General features: G+C 45.0%; 1 protein-coding gene across 15 annotated transcripts in view; it reads left to right on the forward strand.

Moving 5' to 3' along the window:
- Positions 1-8,075, forward strand: part of LOC129813153 (nesprin-1-like) — a 156,460-nt gene extending 148,385 nt beyond the window's left edge. For 14 of the 15 annotated variants that reach the window (XM_055865385.1, XM_055865391.1, XM_055865384.1 and 11 more), the window contains 7 exons: positions 218-429; positions 713-913; positions 1,220-1,348; positions 2,563-2,775; positions 3,091-3,186; positions 4,228-4,298; positions 6,781-8,075. In XM_055865385.1, coding sequence (XP_055721360.1) covers positions 218-429; positions 713-913; positions 1,220-1,348; positions 2,563-2,775; positions 3,091-3,186; positions 4,228-4,298; positions 6,781-7,024 — 1,166 coding nt within the window. In that variant the 3' untranslated portion in view covers positions 7,025-8,075. The remainder of the gene's footprint in view (positions 1-217; positions 430-712; positions 914-1,219; positions 1,349-2,562; positions 2,776-3,090; positions 3,187-4,227; positions 4,299-6,780) is intronic. The other variant, XM_055865394.1, reaches the window with a different exon arrangement.
- The last annotated feature ends 10,222 nt before the right edge of the window (positions 8,076-18,297 follow it).

The following is an 18,297-nucleotide window of genomic DNA, read 5'->3' on the forward strand; positions in this document are numbered from 1 at the left end:
CTGCACTGTAGATGTGATAGTTACTGCAGGCTCAGGCCCCTCACTAAAAATATAGATAGATGTCTTATTACCATATAAATAATAAATTCCTCTTTCTTCCCCCCTGTACTGTAGGTGTGATACAGCGCTGGGAGTTGCTGCAGGCCCTCAGTAAAGAGATGAATTGATATAATACAGCTATAATATAATAATCTCTCTCTCTCTCTCTGTACTGTAGGTGTGATACAGCGCTGGGAGTTGCTGCAGGCCCAAGCCCTCAGTAAAGAGATGCGTCTGAAGCAGAACCTTCAGCAGTGGCAGCAGTTCAACTCTGACCTCAACGCTGTGTGGGCGTGGCTGGAGCAGGCAGGGGAGGAGCTAGAGCAGCAACGGAGGCTGGACCTCAGCACCGACATCCAGACCATCGAGCTGCGCATCAAAAAACTGAAGGTGACCTTTTGAACTTTGCTTACTCACTAGAATTACAACGCTTGCAAGGTGTGTAAGGCTTTCCCAAAGTTCCGGGGGTTTTCAGAAATCATGGTTGGATGAATCCCAGTTGTATGATTCCCTCCATGGTTATTGCCTCCTGGTCCTGGAATCCTCCAACTGGGATAATAAAAAAACTGGGATCTCTGGGAAACCTTTGCAACCAGAGATGGGTATTTAAAAAATACTCTGTGCTGATATGACACCCTCTCAAATCATCTCTTTTCATATTGTCTGTCTACAGGAGCTGCAGAAGGCTGTGGACAAGCGTAAGGCCACAGTGCTGTCCATCAACCTGTGCAGTGCAGAGTTTGTCCAGTCCGCCACAGAAGAGTCCCAGGACCTGCAGGCCAGGCTGAAAGAGATGAACAACCGCTGGGACAGATTGGGCACCTCTCTGGGGGAGTGGAGGGTAGCGCTACAAAAGGCCCTTATGCAGTGTCATGTAGGTGTCCAACTGTCTATCCACCTAGCCTGGTCCCAGATCTGTGCTGTCTTGCCAACTCCTATGGCCGTTAAGGCGCAAACAGCTCTGGGACCAGGCTACTTACTGGTCACTTAATAAGAAATTCAAACCAGGACAAATCATGTTTGCATGTTGGACAACTGAGACAGGAAACAATTAAATAGTGTTTCAATGGCCAGGTTTAGCATTAGTTAGACATATTAAATATGTTACTTTTGGTAGAAGTCATGACTTTTGGTAGAAGGTGATTAGCATGCATTTGTATTCCCATCTACTCTCCTGTAGGACTTCCATGAGATGAGTCACGGCCTGCTACTGTGGCTGGAGAACATTGACCGCAGGAGGAACGAGATTGTTCCCATTGACCCCATCCAGGACAGCAACACCCTCCATGAGCACCACAAAACACTCCTGGTACAGAAGCGTTTTAGTAATGTTATATTTAAGTGATAGTGCCAAAGAAGCCGGTGTTTGGAGGATATATTGGCACTGGTGTTGTTAGGCCCGAGACAAAGTCAATATATCCTCCAAACACTGGCTTCTTGGGCATTATCACTTTTATACAACGGGTTATCAACATATTCAAATAATGATTGACATATTTTCATTAAAAAAACGTTATTTTGATGAATATATTCATACTATGTCATCCATTCGCAAGATATAGTTCCGACACAAATCTAGGGTTGCTACCCAAGTCGGCTGGTCATTCGTTCTATCGGTTCGGTTGCTAGTGAAGCGACCCAGTCATTCAGTCATTTTTGTCCTGTATCTATGGACGCCACCCAGTCATTTGTTCTAAATGTTCCATTGCCATACTGGCTGGCAACGTTCTTATCCCTTGCTTGCTAGCTAGCCAAGAATAACAGCCAGAATAATAGCAAAGTAGCAGCATTTGCGTTTGTTTAAGCTGTTTACTATTTACATTTATTTGGATACATCCATAACAATGAGCTAATGAGGCACGATTTCACCTGTCATAGAAAATGTTCTTACTCGTCAGGACACTGTTGTTCAGGGGAGCTATCCAACAACACAGCAACACAATCCCTTCAAACTGAATCTGGAAAGACTGCAAACTAGCTGCACATAGATTAGTTTTATCTTTTTTCAATTGACATTTCTTTGTTTATATCCATAAAAATGATGCCAGCTGATTCATGATTTCGACTGGCTGAGAAACTGTCTGTCTCGTCCCGACTCCCAACACGTTCATTACTATGGGACAGATAGAGATTGAATATTGAAACAATGTTGCAAATGTCGGAGAGACAGACAGTAAGGTTTATACAAATCTCCGCTGTTAAAAATTAAACGTTAGTCTAAAGGAAATGTGAGATAATGTCTAGATGCTTTTTATAGTCGAGATAAAGTTTATAAATTGCTTGGCTGGGCTGATGAGACAGTGGATTCCACAGTCATATGGAATAAACTATATTCTGTGAGGGCTGATTCGGAGTTGAGATAAGCACACACAAATCTGACTTTTATATAAATTATTGATTGATGTCAACTGGAGACTTTTAAATTAAGCGTGGGGATCTCAAATTAGAGATTGTTCTTGAGTGACTGACACCTTGCAGTAAGTAAAATTGTGAACCAACCAACCTCCCTCACTCTCTCCACAGAAAATCCGCTGTGAGCTGCTAGACACCCAGAGGAAGGTGTTGTCCCTACAGGACATGTCCCTGCAGCTGCTGGTCAACAGCGAGGGCAGTGACTGTCTGGAGGCCAAGGAGAAGGTTCACGTCATCGGGAACCGCCTCAAACTGCTCTTCAAGGAGGTGACCAGAGACCTCAGAGAGCTAGAGAAGATTCTGGACATTACCAGCAGCCAACAGGTCAGAACAGATGCACTTTTACAATTAAATAGAACAATGGCATGTATCTCCATGCAGTAGACACATTACACAATAAGAAATAGTACAGGAGAAACGTTTGTAGCCTTTCTCTATTGTATCTAACACCATTTCATGCTTGGCCTCCCTCCCTCCCTCCCTCTGTGTGTATCTCTCTCTCTCTCTCTCCCTCCCTCCCTCCCTCCCTCCCTCCCTCCCTCCCTCCCTCCCTCCCTCCCTCCCTCCCTCCCTCCCTCCCTCCCTCCCTCCCTCCCTCCCTCCCTCTTGTCTCTTTCTTTCTCCTCTGTTTTATCACAGAATCTGTCTATGTGGTCGTCAGCTGATGAGCTAGACACCACCTCTGGTTCCATAAGCCCGGTGTCGGGCAGGAGCACGCCAAGTCGCCGTCGATCGGTAACGTATAGTAATACTCCTGACATGGTTACATGGTGCCCTACCAGAAGGAAGGTATTTGGCACTTCCTCCCTAAGACTGACAGTGCGTCACTTGTGCCCCTGAATGCAACACCCAGTTTGCTCCAGTTTAAGGCCATGCAGAGTCACTCCCTCCCACCATCCCAGGACCTCTCTTTCTCACCTCTTCTCTGTACACCTTCCTACATGTATATACATTCCACACAAAACTCTGACTCTTTTTTCCACACCTTTATTCTTTCATGTTATATCTTCTCCCAGGGACAAACCCACCAGAGCACTGGAGACATCATTATACCCCCTCTTAAAAAATATATATATTATCTTATTTTATTGATTGACTTTCCCTCTAAACTGCTTTCTCCTAACCGAATGTGTCCCATCTTGTTCTTCTATTCTTTAGTCCTGTGGTTTTAGAGTCCTGTGGTTTTAGAGTCCTGTGGTTTTAGAGTCCTGTGGTTTTAGAGTCCTGTGGTTTTAGAGTCCTGTGGTTTTAGAGTCCTGTGGTTTTAGAGTCCTGTAGTTTTAGAGTGCTGTAGTTTTAGAGTGCTGTAATTTAGTGCTCACGGAATATTGGCTCTTTAATACTGCTGAAAACCCTTGGTTTTATCAAATCAAGTCTATAGAAGTAATGTATTGTCTTCACTTCAATCCCAATGGTTGATCTCAATGATTTGAAGATACAGTACATGTATATCTTACATTTGTTACGTCTGTCTTCCACATAGCAAATCATGCATCATATCATAAGTTGTGCTTCAGCAGCGAATGAATTCCCTTTGTTCCAAATAACAGCATGACCATCCAGCTGTAGCTGTTCAAAGTAGCTGTTCACTTTGAAAAAAGCTAGTTTATTTGTTTTCTCTTGTTGTCACCTTCCTTCACGTATTTTATTTGTTCTAAGGTCACCTTATTCTATTTTTTTATTTGGGGTATTTTCTTTTCATCGGTAGCTTTGTTCTTTATTTGCCTGGACTGAAACATACTCTCTTTCTTTTACCCCCGTGTTCATTGCAAACAGCAACGGGGCAAATGTAGTATGTCACAGCAGACCTCTGGACCCTCTGTGAGCAGTCCACACAGATCACACAGGTACCTTTCTCCTGGTTTGTAGAACACCCAGAAGATAATAGAACTCCTGGAACATGTTACACCTGTTCTAGAACCTCAGTCCGTTGTGCTGCACTGCACTGACAACACATACAGTACATTGCAACAACTGTCTTGTAAAAGAAAAAATAGAAAACCCTGAATGCTGATTTTTACTTACTTCCAAAGGTTCATAAAAGTTGAATGAAAAATTAATTCCATCATCTTCTACCATTCTAGACATTATGTAGGGTTTTATGGTTTTACAGAAAATGTGGTTATATCCCACACATCCTTTACACTACAGTTCTGCAATAACTAAATATATAGGCCTCTTCGTTGCCAATGTCCTCGGCTGCTTGATTAACTACGCTACCCAGAATGCACCTTGAGTGCTTAACATACTGTCAACAGTTTCTCTAATACCTCTTGGTAACTATAGAGCTCTATCGCTCCTTCTCTACTGCTAGTGAGCACACGCAGTTGTTCTCTTGAATTGCCTAGTCAGCAAGCATCTGCAATGAACAATAGGATGGCAGCAAGTCTATCTCTCTATTTCTTTCTTTCTCTTGTGAGTGACATCTATTTAATCTATTTCTTCTATTTCACATACCTAATCCACCATCTCCCCCTCACTCCCCTCAATGAGCCATCTGTGGGTCACCCCTATCACGTCTCCATTTGTGGAATGTTAGGGGGCACTTTGATCACAGTCTAGATAGACAGACCTGAGTGTAAAACGGACATCACTGTTATCTAGCTATGCATACCATGATTTATAATTTTAGGATTCACTTTGGTGTAAGCTAATTCAAATAGGCCCCATTGTCAGCTATGCTAGAGAAACAGCAGGTACCACATTGTCAGCTATGCTAGAGAAACAGCAGGTACCACATTGTCAGCTATGCTAGAGAAACAGCAGGTACCACATTGTCAGCTATGCTAGAGAAACAGCAGGTACCACATTGTCAGCTATGCTAGAGAAACAGCAGGTACCACATTGTCAGCTATGCTAGAGAAACAGCAGGTACCACATTGTCAGCTATGCTAGAGAAACAGCAGGTACCACATTGTCAGCTATGCTAGAGAAACAGCAGGTACCACATTGTCAGCTATGCTAGAGAAACAGCAGGTACCACATTGTCAGCTATGCTAGAGAAACAGCAGGTACCACATTGTCAGCTATGCTAGAGAAACAGCAGGTACCACATTGTCAGCTATGCTAGAGAAACAGCAGGTACCACATTGTCAGCTATGCTAGAGAAACAGCAGGTACCACATTGTCAGCTATGCTAGAGAAACAGCAGGTACCACATTGTCAGCTATGCTAGAGAAACAGCAGGTACCACATTGTCAGCTATGCTAGAGAAACAGCAGGTACCACATTGTCAGCTATGCTAGAGAAACAGCAGGTACCACATTGTCAGCTATGCTAGAGAAACAGCAGGTACCACATTGTCAGCTATGCTAGAGAAACAGCAGGTACCACATTGTCGTAAAGTGTTGTAAATCAGAACGCTATTATTGTGTTACTGTAGTGTTCATCCCTCACCTGAGAAATTAGTTAATAGTGAATAGTACAAAACATGTTATTTAGCATGTTAATAGATATAGTCTGTCTTCTCAGTTTGACAGCAGCCCAGTCAGATGGTATATTAAGATGGTTCTGCTGCTGACTAATGCTACATCAAGCTTCACCTTGCTACGCCCTTTAAAACAGACTGCTCTACGCTGCTATGCTCCTGTCTTGGCATGCTTTGCATTTATCAGGATATAAACTCCTGACAGAGAGGTCTTGAAGGACTATCTAAAACATTTGAACTGCTACTTCCAGCTTGCATTTTGCCTCCCGTCCTAACACCTTGCATCCTTTTATAAAGGAATGTCAGCTCAACATCCTGTATTTGTTTTATGGGTTTGAAAATAATTTATTGAAAATGTTTGTCAGTGTTTGTCAAGTGTCATTCAACTGACTGTGGGTGTGTTGATTACCAATATAAACTGGGTGGTTTGAGCCCTGAATGCTGATTGGCTGACAGCCGTGGTATATCAGACCTTATACCACGGGTATGACCCCAACATTTTTTTTTACTGATCTTATTACGTTGGTAACCAGTTTATAATAGCAATAAGGCACCTTGGGGATTTGCGTTGCGTCGTGACCTAAGAACAGCCCTTAGCCGTGGTATATTGGCCATATACCATACTTCCTCGGGCCTTATTGCTTAAATATAATTTGGTAATTTGACCATGGTTGTGTCAACACACAGTTCATCATTATACTTGTAGAGCAATAACAACCATAGTTTCTGTCTTGTAAACTACAAAGGAAATAGATATTTGATTCTGTTGAATCCAATGACAAAATGGATAGTTGGATGGATGGTCTGGTCTGGATGCATGTCCTTAGCTGTACAGTAGGTGTCATAACCTAAATCTGTTTGTTGTTGTGTTGTTGTGTGCTCTCCGTGTCGTGTCCTATCAGGTTTCGCGTCGCTGGGTCCGCTTCCTCCCCTTCTGAGGCAGAGGGGAAATCCTCATCGTCACATTTCCTGTACCGCGTCCTATGGGTGGCGGTGCCCCTCCAGTTGCTCTTCCTCTTGCTGCTGGTGGGCATGGGCTGCCTGGTGCCAATGTGTGAGGGTGATTTGGACTGCACCCAGTCCAATAACTTTGCCCGTTCCTTCCACCCGATGCTACAATACACCAACGGGCCCCCTCCTGTATAGTCTTTCATGACAGACCAAACATTTGGTTCTGGGTGCCGAGCGAGATTACAGCCTGGCCCTGGTATGGAGACGAACCTGAGGAGGACAGTTGGGCTTTTTGAACTTCATGACTGTTGGGGTTTTCACCTCTATGGGTCTCTCTCCTGTTGTTTTCCCCCAATAACAGTACGGGAACTGTTTCAATGCTCCGCTAGTTTGCAGCTTCCATGAAGAATAGAGATATGGCGTTACGTCATTCTGCACCTTGTGTTGCCGTGCATAGGCAAGCACTATAGGATGCCAAAACCTTAGTTATATCTTCTTTGTTCTGTATGGATGAAGTACAGCAGCACTCTTAACTTGTCTTTTCACTCGTGTCATCTTTTAGTTTTCTGTTATGTTGTATGTATAGACGAAGAAGCGTCTTAGGGGCAGCAAATGTAAGAACCAAAAAAAAATTCTGGCGGCGGTCAGTGGATATCCCCTGGATACACATGCCATGTATTGCCATTTGTCCTCTAGTTCAATGCAGAGCATATACCCTGTGAATGTGCCTGTTGTAACAATTGAACACTTGTGAAATAACATTTTAAGATTACTTATATTGCAATATTTTTTTTTTTACATGTGTTTTGGCATGCGGTTATGATCTTTGCTTATGGGTGTGTCCGTGATGAATATTTGATTTTTAATCTGAATTATACCTGGGCGTAAGAATCTATTTAGTCTGAATTGTGTATTGAATGTGTATGAAAGGCCATAATGAAGAGTTATTTGCTATAAACTGTTTAAAAGCATAAGAAACATTGACAAATCATGTGGACATTTCTGAATGAAAATAATGTACTGAACACACATTGTTATTTTTCTAGCTGAAAATATGGATTCTACAAACTAACTATTAATCAAAAGTATAACGAATTATAAAACTGTATATTTTCTATCGCTCTGTGTGTTTAGTTTTAAATGTACAACAGTCCAGGATTACTTAACATATTCTGTACATAATATAAATGTATATCTATAATCTATATCTGACCCTAAATTACAAATATTGAATGCCAAATTCTCATTTTGATTCTGTCTTTTATTCAACATAAGTTCTCTCTGTAGGCAGCAACATTTCTGACTCTTCTGTCAAGTCAATAATGCTGAATCAGTCTTTGGATCTTACTTTCCATACATCATAAACTCAATTCAAATCACAATTTCAATGGTCCAAAAAACATATGATACCTCTCAAGTTTCATTCAGGTGCCTGTCTTGAGTGGAGTCCTCTGAGGAGATTTAGGCATAGATCAGTGCTATAGTGCGATTGACATTTAAAGGCAGCGTTCGCGGAGACCGCATTCATGGTAAATGCTGTATTTGTCGGCTCAATCGAAAATTATCTATTTCAATCACGCTATAGCGCTGATCTTCCATGATACGGATTGAATCTAGCCCTTACGCTTCATTCACGGGGAGAGCCACAGGGCCAGTGGACCTCTGAGAGACAGCTGAGAGGGATCCGATAGACCCAGAGGTATGTTAGTTCTGGAGCTCTGGGAGATGGGAGTCCTGGTGGTGGGTAGGACAGGACCAGGGAGTGGTGGTGGTGGTGGTGGAGGTCATGGTGGTGGGTAGGACAGGACCAGGGAGTGGTGGTGGTGATGGTGGTAGGTAGGTAGGACAGGACCAGGGAGTGGTGGTGGTGATGGTGGAGGTCATGGTGGTGGGTAGGACAGGACCAGGGAGTGGTGGTGGTGATGGTGGAGGTCATGGTGGTGGGTAGGACAGGACCAGGGAGTGGTGGTGGTGATGGTGGAGGTCATGGTGGTGGGTAGGACAGGACCAGGGAGTGGTGGTGGTGATGGTGGAGGTCATGGTGGTGGGTAGGACAGGACCAGGGAGTGGTGGTGGTGATGGTGGTGGGTAGGACAGGACCAGGGAGTGGTGGTGGTGATGGTGGAGGTCATGGCGGTGGGTAGGACAGGACCAGGGAGTGGTGGTGGTGATGGTGGAGGTCATGGTGGTGGGTAGGACAGGACCAGGGAGTGGTGGTGGTGATGGTGGAGGTCATGGTGGTGGGTAGGACAGGACCAGGGAGTGGTGGTGGTGATGGTGGAGGTCATGGTGGTGGGTAGGACAGGACCAGGGAGTGGTGGTGGTGATGGTGGTGGGTAGGACAGGACCAGGGAGTGGTGGTGGTGATGGTGGAGGTCATGGCGGTGGGTAGGACAGGACCAGGGAGTGGTGGTGGTGATGGTGGAGGTCATGGTGGTGGGTAGGACAGGACCAGGGAGTGGTGGTGGTGATGGTGGTAGGTAGGTAGGACAGGACCAGGGAGTGGTGGTGGTGATGGTGGAGGTCATGGTGGTGGGTAGGACAGGACCAGGGAGTGGTGGTGGTGATGGTGGAGGTCATGGTGGTGGGTAGGACAGGACCAGGGAGTGGTGGTGGTGATGGTGGTGGGTAGGACAGGACCAGGGAGTGATGGTGGAGGTCATGGTGGTGGGTAGGACAGGACCAGGGAGTGGTGGTGGTGATGGTGGAGGTCATGGCGGTGGGTAGGATAGGACCAGGGAGTAGTGGTGGTGGTGGTGATGGTGGTAGGTAGGACAGGACCAGGGAGTGGTGGTGGTGATGGTGGAGGTCATGGCGGTGGGTAGGACAGGACCAGGGAGTGGTGGTGGTGATGGTGGTGGTGATGGTGGTGGGTAGGACAGGACCAGGGAGTGGTGGTGGAGGTCATGGCGGTGGGTAGGACAGGACCAGGGAGTGGTGGTGGTGATGGTGGAGGTCATGGTGGTGGGTAGGACAGGACCAGGGAGTGGTGGTGGTGATGGTGGAGGTCATGGTGGTGGGTAGGGCAGGACCAGGGAGTGGTGGTGGTGATGGTGGAGGTCATGGTGGTGGGTAGGACAGGACCAGGAAGTGGTGGTGGTGATGGTGGTGGTGATGGTGGTAGGTAGGACAGGGTCAGGGAGTGGTGGTGGTGATGGTGGAGGTCATAGTGGTGGGTAGGACAGGACCAGGGAGTGGTGGTGGTGGTGATGGTGGTAGGTAGGACAGGACCAGGGAGTGGTGGTGGTGATGGTGGAGGTCATGGCGGTGGGTAGGACAGGACCAGGGAGTGGTGGTGGTGATGGTGGTGGTGATGGTGGTAGGTAGGACAGGACCAGGGAGTGGTGGTGGTGATGGTGGTGGTGATGGTGGTAGGTAGGACAGGACCAGGGAGTGGTGGTGGTGATGGTGGAGGTCATGGCGGTGGGTAGGACAGGACCAGGGAGTGGTGGTGGTGATGGTGGAGGTCATGGTGGTGGGTAGGGCAGGACCAGGGAGTGGTGGTGGTGATGGTGGAGGTCATGGTGGTGGGTAGGACAGGACCAGGGAGTGGTGGTGGTGATGGTGGAGGTCATGGTGGTGGGTAGGACAGGACCAGGGAGTGGTGGTGGTGATGGTAGAGGTCATGGTGGTGGGTAGGACAGGACCAGGGAGTGGTGGTGGTGGTGATGGTGGAGGTCATAGTGGTGGCGATGGGGGTGAAGCAGGCACTCCAGTGATTTGATCATGTCGTAGTTTGGAAGGGTCATGGCTGTGACGTCCAGACCTAACATCTGAGAGACCACCAGGGCTGTGACTTCCAGACCTAACATCTGAGAGAACACCAGGTACTGTGACGTCCATACCTAACATCTGAGAGACCACCAGGGCTGTGACTTCCAGACCTAACATCTAAGAGACCTCCAGGGCTGTGACTTCCAGACATAACATCTGAGAGACCTCCAGGGCTGTGACTTCCAGACCTAACATCTGAGAGACCACCAGGTCTGTGACTTCCAGACCTAACATTTGAGAGACCACCAGGTCTGTGACTTCCAGACCTAACATCTGAGAGACCACCAGGTCTGTGACTTCCAGACCTAACATCTGAGAGACCACCAGGTCTGTGACTTCCAGACCTAACATTTGAGAGACCACCAGGTCTGTGACTTCCAGACCTAACATCTGAGAGACCACCAGGGCTGTGACTTCCAGACCTGAGAGACCACCAGGTCTGTGACTTCCAGACCTGAGAGACCACCAGGGCTGTGACTTTCAGACCTGAGAGACCACCAGGGCTGTGACTTCCAGACCTGAGAGACCACCAGGGCTGTGACTTCCAGACCTAACATCTGAGAGACCACCAGGGCTGTGACGTCCAGACCTAACGTCTGAGAGACCACCAGGGCTGTGACGTTCAGACCTAACTTCTGAGAGACCACCATTCAGGAGGCTACCAACTGAAACAATAGAGCAGATACACCTCAAGTCAGGTTTCTGATGTTATTTTCTGTACTCCTAAATCAAATGATATTCTGTTTGTACGTGTGTGTGTGCATGTGTGTTTCTGTCTTTCTATGAGTGCATCCATTTGTGCATGCATGCCTGTGCGTGTTAATACGACTATGTATCCATCCATCCTCCCACCTCTCTCTCACTGTCAGTGAGCTGGGCCAGAGTCTGTCTGAGGGTGGTAAGCTACTGCTGCTGAGCCTCCCTGGCCTGGTGCTCCTGGCTCTGTAGATCTGTCCTGGCTGTAGTCAGCCTCTCCTCTACCTGGGCCTTCCCCTTCTCCAGCTCCTCCAGACTCTTACTCTGCTGCCCAGTGGTCTGTCTCTGTAGATCTGTCCTTGCTAGTCAGCCTCTCCTCTAGCTGGGCCTTCCCCTTCTCCAGCTCCTCCAGACTCTTACTCTGCTGCCCAGTGGTCTGTCTCTGTAGATCTGTCCTGGCTGTAGTCAGCCTCTCCTCTACCTGGGCCTTCCCCTTCTCCAGCTCCTCCAGACTCTTACTCTGCTGCCCAGTGGTCTGTCTCTGTAGATCTGTCCTTGCTAGTCAGCCTCTCCTCTAGCTGGGCCTTCCCCTTCTCCAGCTCCTCCAGACTCTTACTCTGCTGCCCAGTGGTCTGTCTCTGTAGATCTGTCCTTGCTAGTCAGCCTCTCCTCTAGCTGGGCCTTCCCCTTCTCCAGCTCCTCCAGACTCTTACTCTGCTGCCCAATGGTCTCGCTCTGCTCCGGGACTTTGAGCTTAGATACAGCATTCCAAAATTGACAGGAATGCCCTTTACGTCATATTACTTCACAAAAACATAACATTGCGACCAATGGTATGTTATAACAATGTTATACAGAAGTAGAAATGATACTGTCAGTAAACAATTATCACAGTTTCCATATAATACAAAGTGCTAATTAGTGGTAATAGCCAACATTTTTAAACTACATTTGGAATCTTGTACAGGTATTTCCCAGGTAGTTAGAGGAATCAGACAGAGAAGAGTAGGTAGGGGAAGTTCTATGACTCTAGAGGATGTGTGGGCTGTAAGCATCCTGCCCTCTACCTTCAGCTTGTTGGTATGTGACAGCTGGGCCTTGAGCTCTGTGATGGAGACCTTACTGGAACCCATTTCCCCCTGCAGTCGCTCCACCTTCTTCTGTAGACTATAATAAAATATAACAGATAATTTAGATAGAATATAATATATTCTTTAGATACAATAGATACTTTACGTCTATTTTGTGAGTAAAATACAATTTGTCTTCTGCCTATCCCTACCCAACCCCTGGATGGGTAGCATTTTTAGCTGTTACATGCCTTGCTCAAGGGCACAATGGCAGGAGATGGTACATGGGATCACAGACCAGCAGCCCTCCAGTTACTGATTCAGTTCCCACTTTTTGCACCCAGCCCGGGGCTTAAACCAGCAACCTTCTGGCTATCAGCCCGGCTCTCTAACCTCAAAGCTACCTGCAGCTTGCTGGCGGTCACAGGGGCGTCGTCTCGCTCCACGGCCAGGGCTGAGCAACTCCTCATCTCCTCCTCTAGCTCAGACACTTTCCTCCTCAACAGCTTTATGTGGAACTCCTTACTCTCAGACCTCTCTTTCTGGACCTTTAACTGCAGACAACATGGTAAACGGGTGTTTATCTGTTTTTAGCATACAATGATACAGTACTAGGAGATCAACAGTAATGATATGAACTAGATTGACAGAAATGTTGGTGTGAAATCCATTTAATCCATTGTGGAATGTGGGAGCATACAAAAACACCAGTGTGCTTGAGTTTTTTCCCCCTACAGCATATGCGCCTAGAACGACTTAAGGTGTGCAAACAACTCTCCGACCATTCAACAAATGACATGTAGATTAGATTAGATAAGTAAAAGCATACTGATAAAGAATATACAATGTGTGACTTCTGTAGTAACTTTCCAGTTTTCCATACTGCATCTATTATAGTGTGTTGTAGTTGTGTATTTGTATGCTGATGTCACATAATTAATTTCCATGTAACTGGACAATCAAGTGTATTGTGTCGTATTGTAATATGAATCCACTGTATAGTACAAAGACTGCATCCCATTGTAGGCCATCGTTCAATCATTGTACCTCCAGGATTTAAAATCCTGATTGATTATCTATCAATAGAGTATTATTTTTGATTGAAACTGTCACACAACGTATTAACAATGTAGTAGCATAAGAACAGAAAAAACACAGTGAATAGAACTCTACCTACTGCGTCATGCTCTCCTCTGTGGTGCAGAGGTCAAATCAAAGTTGATTTGTCACGTGCGCCGAATACAACAGGTGTAGACCTTACAGTGAAATGCTTACTTACAGGCTCTAACCAATAGTGCGGAGAAAAAAAAGTGTGTGTGTGTGTGTGTGTGTGTGTGTGTGTGTGTGTGTGTGTGTGTGTGTGTGTGTGTGTGTGTGTGTGTGTGTGTGTGTGTGTGTGTGTGTGTGTGTGTGTGTGTGTGTGTGTGTGTGTGTGTGTGTGTGGATAAGTAAAGAAATAAAAACAACAGTAAAAATACATTTGAAAATAAGAGTAGCAAGGCTATATACAGACACTGGTTAGTCAGGCTTATTGAGGTAGTATGTACATGTAGGTATGGTTAAAGTGCCCGAGTCCCTGGGTGTCTGTAGTATTTTCTCATCAGTGGGCATGGAGAGATCCGGCTGCAGAAGAGCCCCTATCTCCCCCAGGAGGGCCTGCAGTCTCCCCTGTAAATAGGGTCACAAAATTAAGGAAATGTTCTCAAAATTGAAATCCCAGTTTGGAGGACTCTCGGCATCAGGAGTTTGGGAAATTGTTTGGGAAAGTTTCTGGTCTCTTTCCAACAGGATTTATGGGAAAACCAAAAGCAAAAACCAAAATAGATAACCATTTACTGTACATAATGCATGTGTGAACATTTAATACATTCATTGATTCTTATACACATAACACAGATCACAGATGACAGTAGTACCCTACTGAGCCAAGCCAATTCCAAGCTGTACTGCGCTGGAATAAATATACACTACAAGACCAAAAGTATGTGGACACCTGCTTGTCGAACATCTCATTCCAAAATCATGGGCATTAACATGGAGTTGGTCCCTCTGCTGCTATGACAGCCTCCACTCTTCTGGGAAGGCTTTCCACTAGATGTTGGAACATTGCTGCGGGGACTTGCTTCCATTCAGCCACAAGAGCTTAAGGAGGTCGGGCACTGATGTTGGGAGATTAGGCCTGGCTCGCAGTCGGTGTTCAAATTCATCCCAAAGGTGTTCGATGGGGTTGAGGTAAGGGCTCTGTGTAGGCCAGTACAGTTCCTCCAGACCGATGTCGGCAAACCATTTCTGTATGGACCTCGCTTGGTGGACAGCTGAAAAGAGCCTTCCCAAAACTGTTGCCACAAAGTTGGAAGCACAGAATCGTCTAGAATGTCATAGTATGCTTTATCGTTAAGATCCAGACTAACAGTTCTTGTGCTGACGTTGCTTCCAGAGGCAGTTTGGAACTCGGTAGTGAGTGTTGCAACCGAGGACAGACGATTATTACACACTACGCGATTCAGCATCGGCGGTTCCGTTCTGTGAGCTTGTGTGGCCTACCTTGTCGCAGCTGAGCCATTGTTGCTCCTAGACGTTTCCACTTCACAATAACAGCACATACAGTTGACCAGGGAAGCTCTAGCAGGGCAGACATTTGACGAACTGACTTGTTGGAAAGGTGGCATCCTATGACGGTGCCATGTTGAAAGTCACTGAGCTCTTCAGTAAGGCCATTCTACTGCAAATGTTTGTCTATGGAGATTGCATGGCTGTGTGCTCGATTGTCTGGGTGTGATTTGAGTGGAGAGGGAAAAACTGAAAACTAGATGTTATTGGCAGAGAGGTTATGAACTCTCTTTCTTATTGGTTTATGAACTAATTTAACACCTGATGATGTCACCAGGCAGGCCACAACTCCATTCCACCACAACAGGCTGATATTTCAGGTGGTCTTTTCAAACAGCTCTTACACTAAAAGGGCATTATCATAATTTTCACAATTTCACAGTATTATTCCAACCTGTGGAAATATATATAAAACACAAGAAAATCCAATTTTTGACTGCACCTGACCTTTAAAACGGTGCAGGTATGGATGCCTATACCAATCTGATCAGATCCAGAGCCTCTGTACTGCCTGCAGTGTTCTTCCTCGCCCTTCCACTTCTGTCACTAGTCTCATCACGTCTCTCTGCTGGCTGTACACTCTACCTCGTAGGATCTCACACTCTCCTCCAACACAGAGACCCTCATCCTCAGCCTGGTCCTCTCAGATAAAGGCTCCACCTGGGGGCACGTTAAGCAGGGCATGCACAATGTTGGGGAACGTGTTAAATATGTTGTGTTATGTTATGTTGTGTCATCCTATTGAGCACAAAAAAAGAAGAGTATTTTAAACGTATTTTGTGATCATAGGGATATTATGTTATGTTGTCTTATGTTATGCCACAAATAATGATGACCACCATAAATAACAATAACTGCACCAACCTTGTGTTTATAAACGTGGATATTGACTTCACCACTTCTGCACGGTTTTGTGGCACAGTCGATGCCACGCAGGGCTAACGGGCAACGAAGTTGAGGGTTCGCCGACCACCACGGACAACTTCCCTTTCCCTGCCTGTCTCATTACACTACGATCAGAGCCGGGTGCGGACAATGATCAGCTAGGGGAAATCTGATTAGTAAAAAAATGATGCTTTATTTATAATAATATAAAATATATGTAAGGAATTTTCCACCGACAGTTTTCTGAGCCATTGCACCACACACAACGAATAAGCAACTCATAACTGCATACCGATTACCAACTTCGAGCGCTTACCATCATGGTTTGCGTTTTCAACACCACAATCAAGTAGAGTACCGGTATGTCAATCTTGACAAAGAGAAAATATATCCCTCTCGACTCAGTGTGGAACGCTTGGTTTGACAATCTCCGAGTGTCATTAAACTTTTTGGTGTTTTGTAATAGATGTCTCGTTCCATTAATCGAATGGCCGTAGCTCAGTTTGGATGCTGGAATTATATTAGAGCGGAGTGGATGAATTTGCGCAGGTCGCCTACAGGAGACGTTTGAAGCAGCCTCATCAGATCAAAACATTGTGACAAGTTGTGTTTATACGGTACATTTTTTCAAACGTAAATGACAAATATTTAGGCTGTATTGAAGCGTTAAGTTCTAGGTCGAGGAATGGCCACTCTGATCGGAAAGGAGGCAGAACGTGTGTTAAACTTTCCTGAATAACTGGTCCAGCTGGGAGCATAGGCCTACATAGGACGACTTGGGAGAATGATGATCAGCAACAGACAGCGCATCAGTATCAGAAGCAAAACTACAGCCAGACTGGCCTGCAACTGTGCCGTTCTATAATCTGTCTAGAGTAAGTACCCACAACGGATCCAAATTAAACATTCAAATAACAGTGCTTTTGAGCCATTATTCAGATGACATTTTCCCTGCAGTTTACTCAATTGTACTCACTTTAAAACAATAATGCAATTATTAATTGGATTGTGGTGTTGTAAACTAGTCTAGGTAGGATAATTTTATTGTCCCTAAACAAGATCAATAGGGAAGCTTATTGAGCAACATGTCTTCACTGTTCTTTCATGCGCATTGATTTAGCTGGCCTCTCCGCTGCCTATCAGCTATTCCTTTTTCTTGTGGATTTAAATTGAAAATGGGTGGAGATTTCAATGATTTTCCAGTGCATTCAGAAAGTATTCAGACCATTTGACTTTCTCAACACTGTGTTACGTTACAGCCTTATTCTAAAATTGATTAAATCATTTTTTTCCTCGACAATCTAAACACAATACCCCATAATGACAAAGCAAAAACAGGTTTTTAGAAATGTTTGCAAATGTATATATATATATTTTTTTACAGAAATACCTTATTTACATATGCATTCAGACCCTTTGCTATGTGACTCGAAAGGATGCACCTGAGCTCAATATTTCCATGGATCATCCTTGAGAAGTTTCTACAACTTGATTGGAGTCCACCTGTGGTACATTCAATTGATTGGACATGACTTCAAAAGGCACACACCTGTCTATATAAGGTCCAACAGTTGACAGTGCAGGTCAGAGTAAAAACCAAGCCATGAGGTGAAGGAATTGTCCGTAGAGCTCCGAGACAGGATTGTGTCGATGCACAGATCTGGGGAAGGGTACCAAAAATATCTGCAGAATTGAAGGTCCCCAAGAACACAGTGGCCTCCATATATATATATATATATATAGTATATTGGTTACTACATGATTCCATATGTGTTATTTCATAGTTTCTCTTCACTATATTTCTACAATGTAGAAAATAGTACAAATAAAGACAAACTGTGAAATAAGTAGGTGTGTCCAAACTTTTGACTAGTAATGTATATACTTGTTAAAAATGTGTAATACATTTGCAAAAATGTATAATAAACTGTTGTTTGGATTGTATGTAGTAGATTGATGAGATGAAAAAAAAACTATTTCATCAAATACACCTGCGTTGTTTGGGGTTTTAGGCTGGGTTTCTGTACAGCACTTTGTGACATCAGCTGATGTAAGAAGGGCTTTATAAATACATTTGATTGATTGATTGATACAGATGAACGCGGTATCTTCAGGCATTTGGAAATTGCTCCCAAGCATGAACCAGACTTGTCTACTTTTTTCCCCCTGAGGTTTTGGCTGATTTTTTTTGATTTTCCCATAATGTCAAGCAAAGAGGCACTGAGTTTGAAGGTAGGCCTTGAAATATATCCACAGGTACACCTCCAATTGACTCAAATGATGTCAATTAGCCTATCCGAAGCTTCTAAACATCATGACATAATTTTCTGGAATTTTCCAAGCTGTTTAAAGGCACAGGCAACTTAGTGTAAGTAAACTTCTGACCCACTGGAATTGTGATAGTGAATTATAAGTGAAATAATATGTCTGTAA

The sequence above is a fragment of the Salvelinus fontinalis genome, chromosome 16 (genome assembly GCF_029448725.1).
Source record: "Salvelinus fontinalis isolate EN_2023a chromosome 16, ASM2944872v1, whole genome shotgun sequence".
Classification (NCBI taxonomy): Eukaryota; Metazoa; Chordata; class Actinopteri; order Salmoniformes; family Salmonidae; genus Salvelinus; species Salvelinus fontinalis.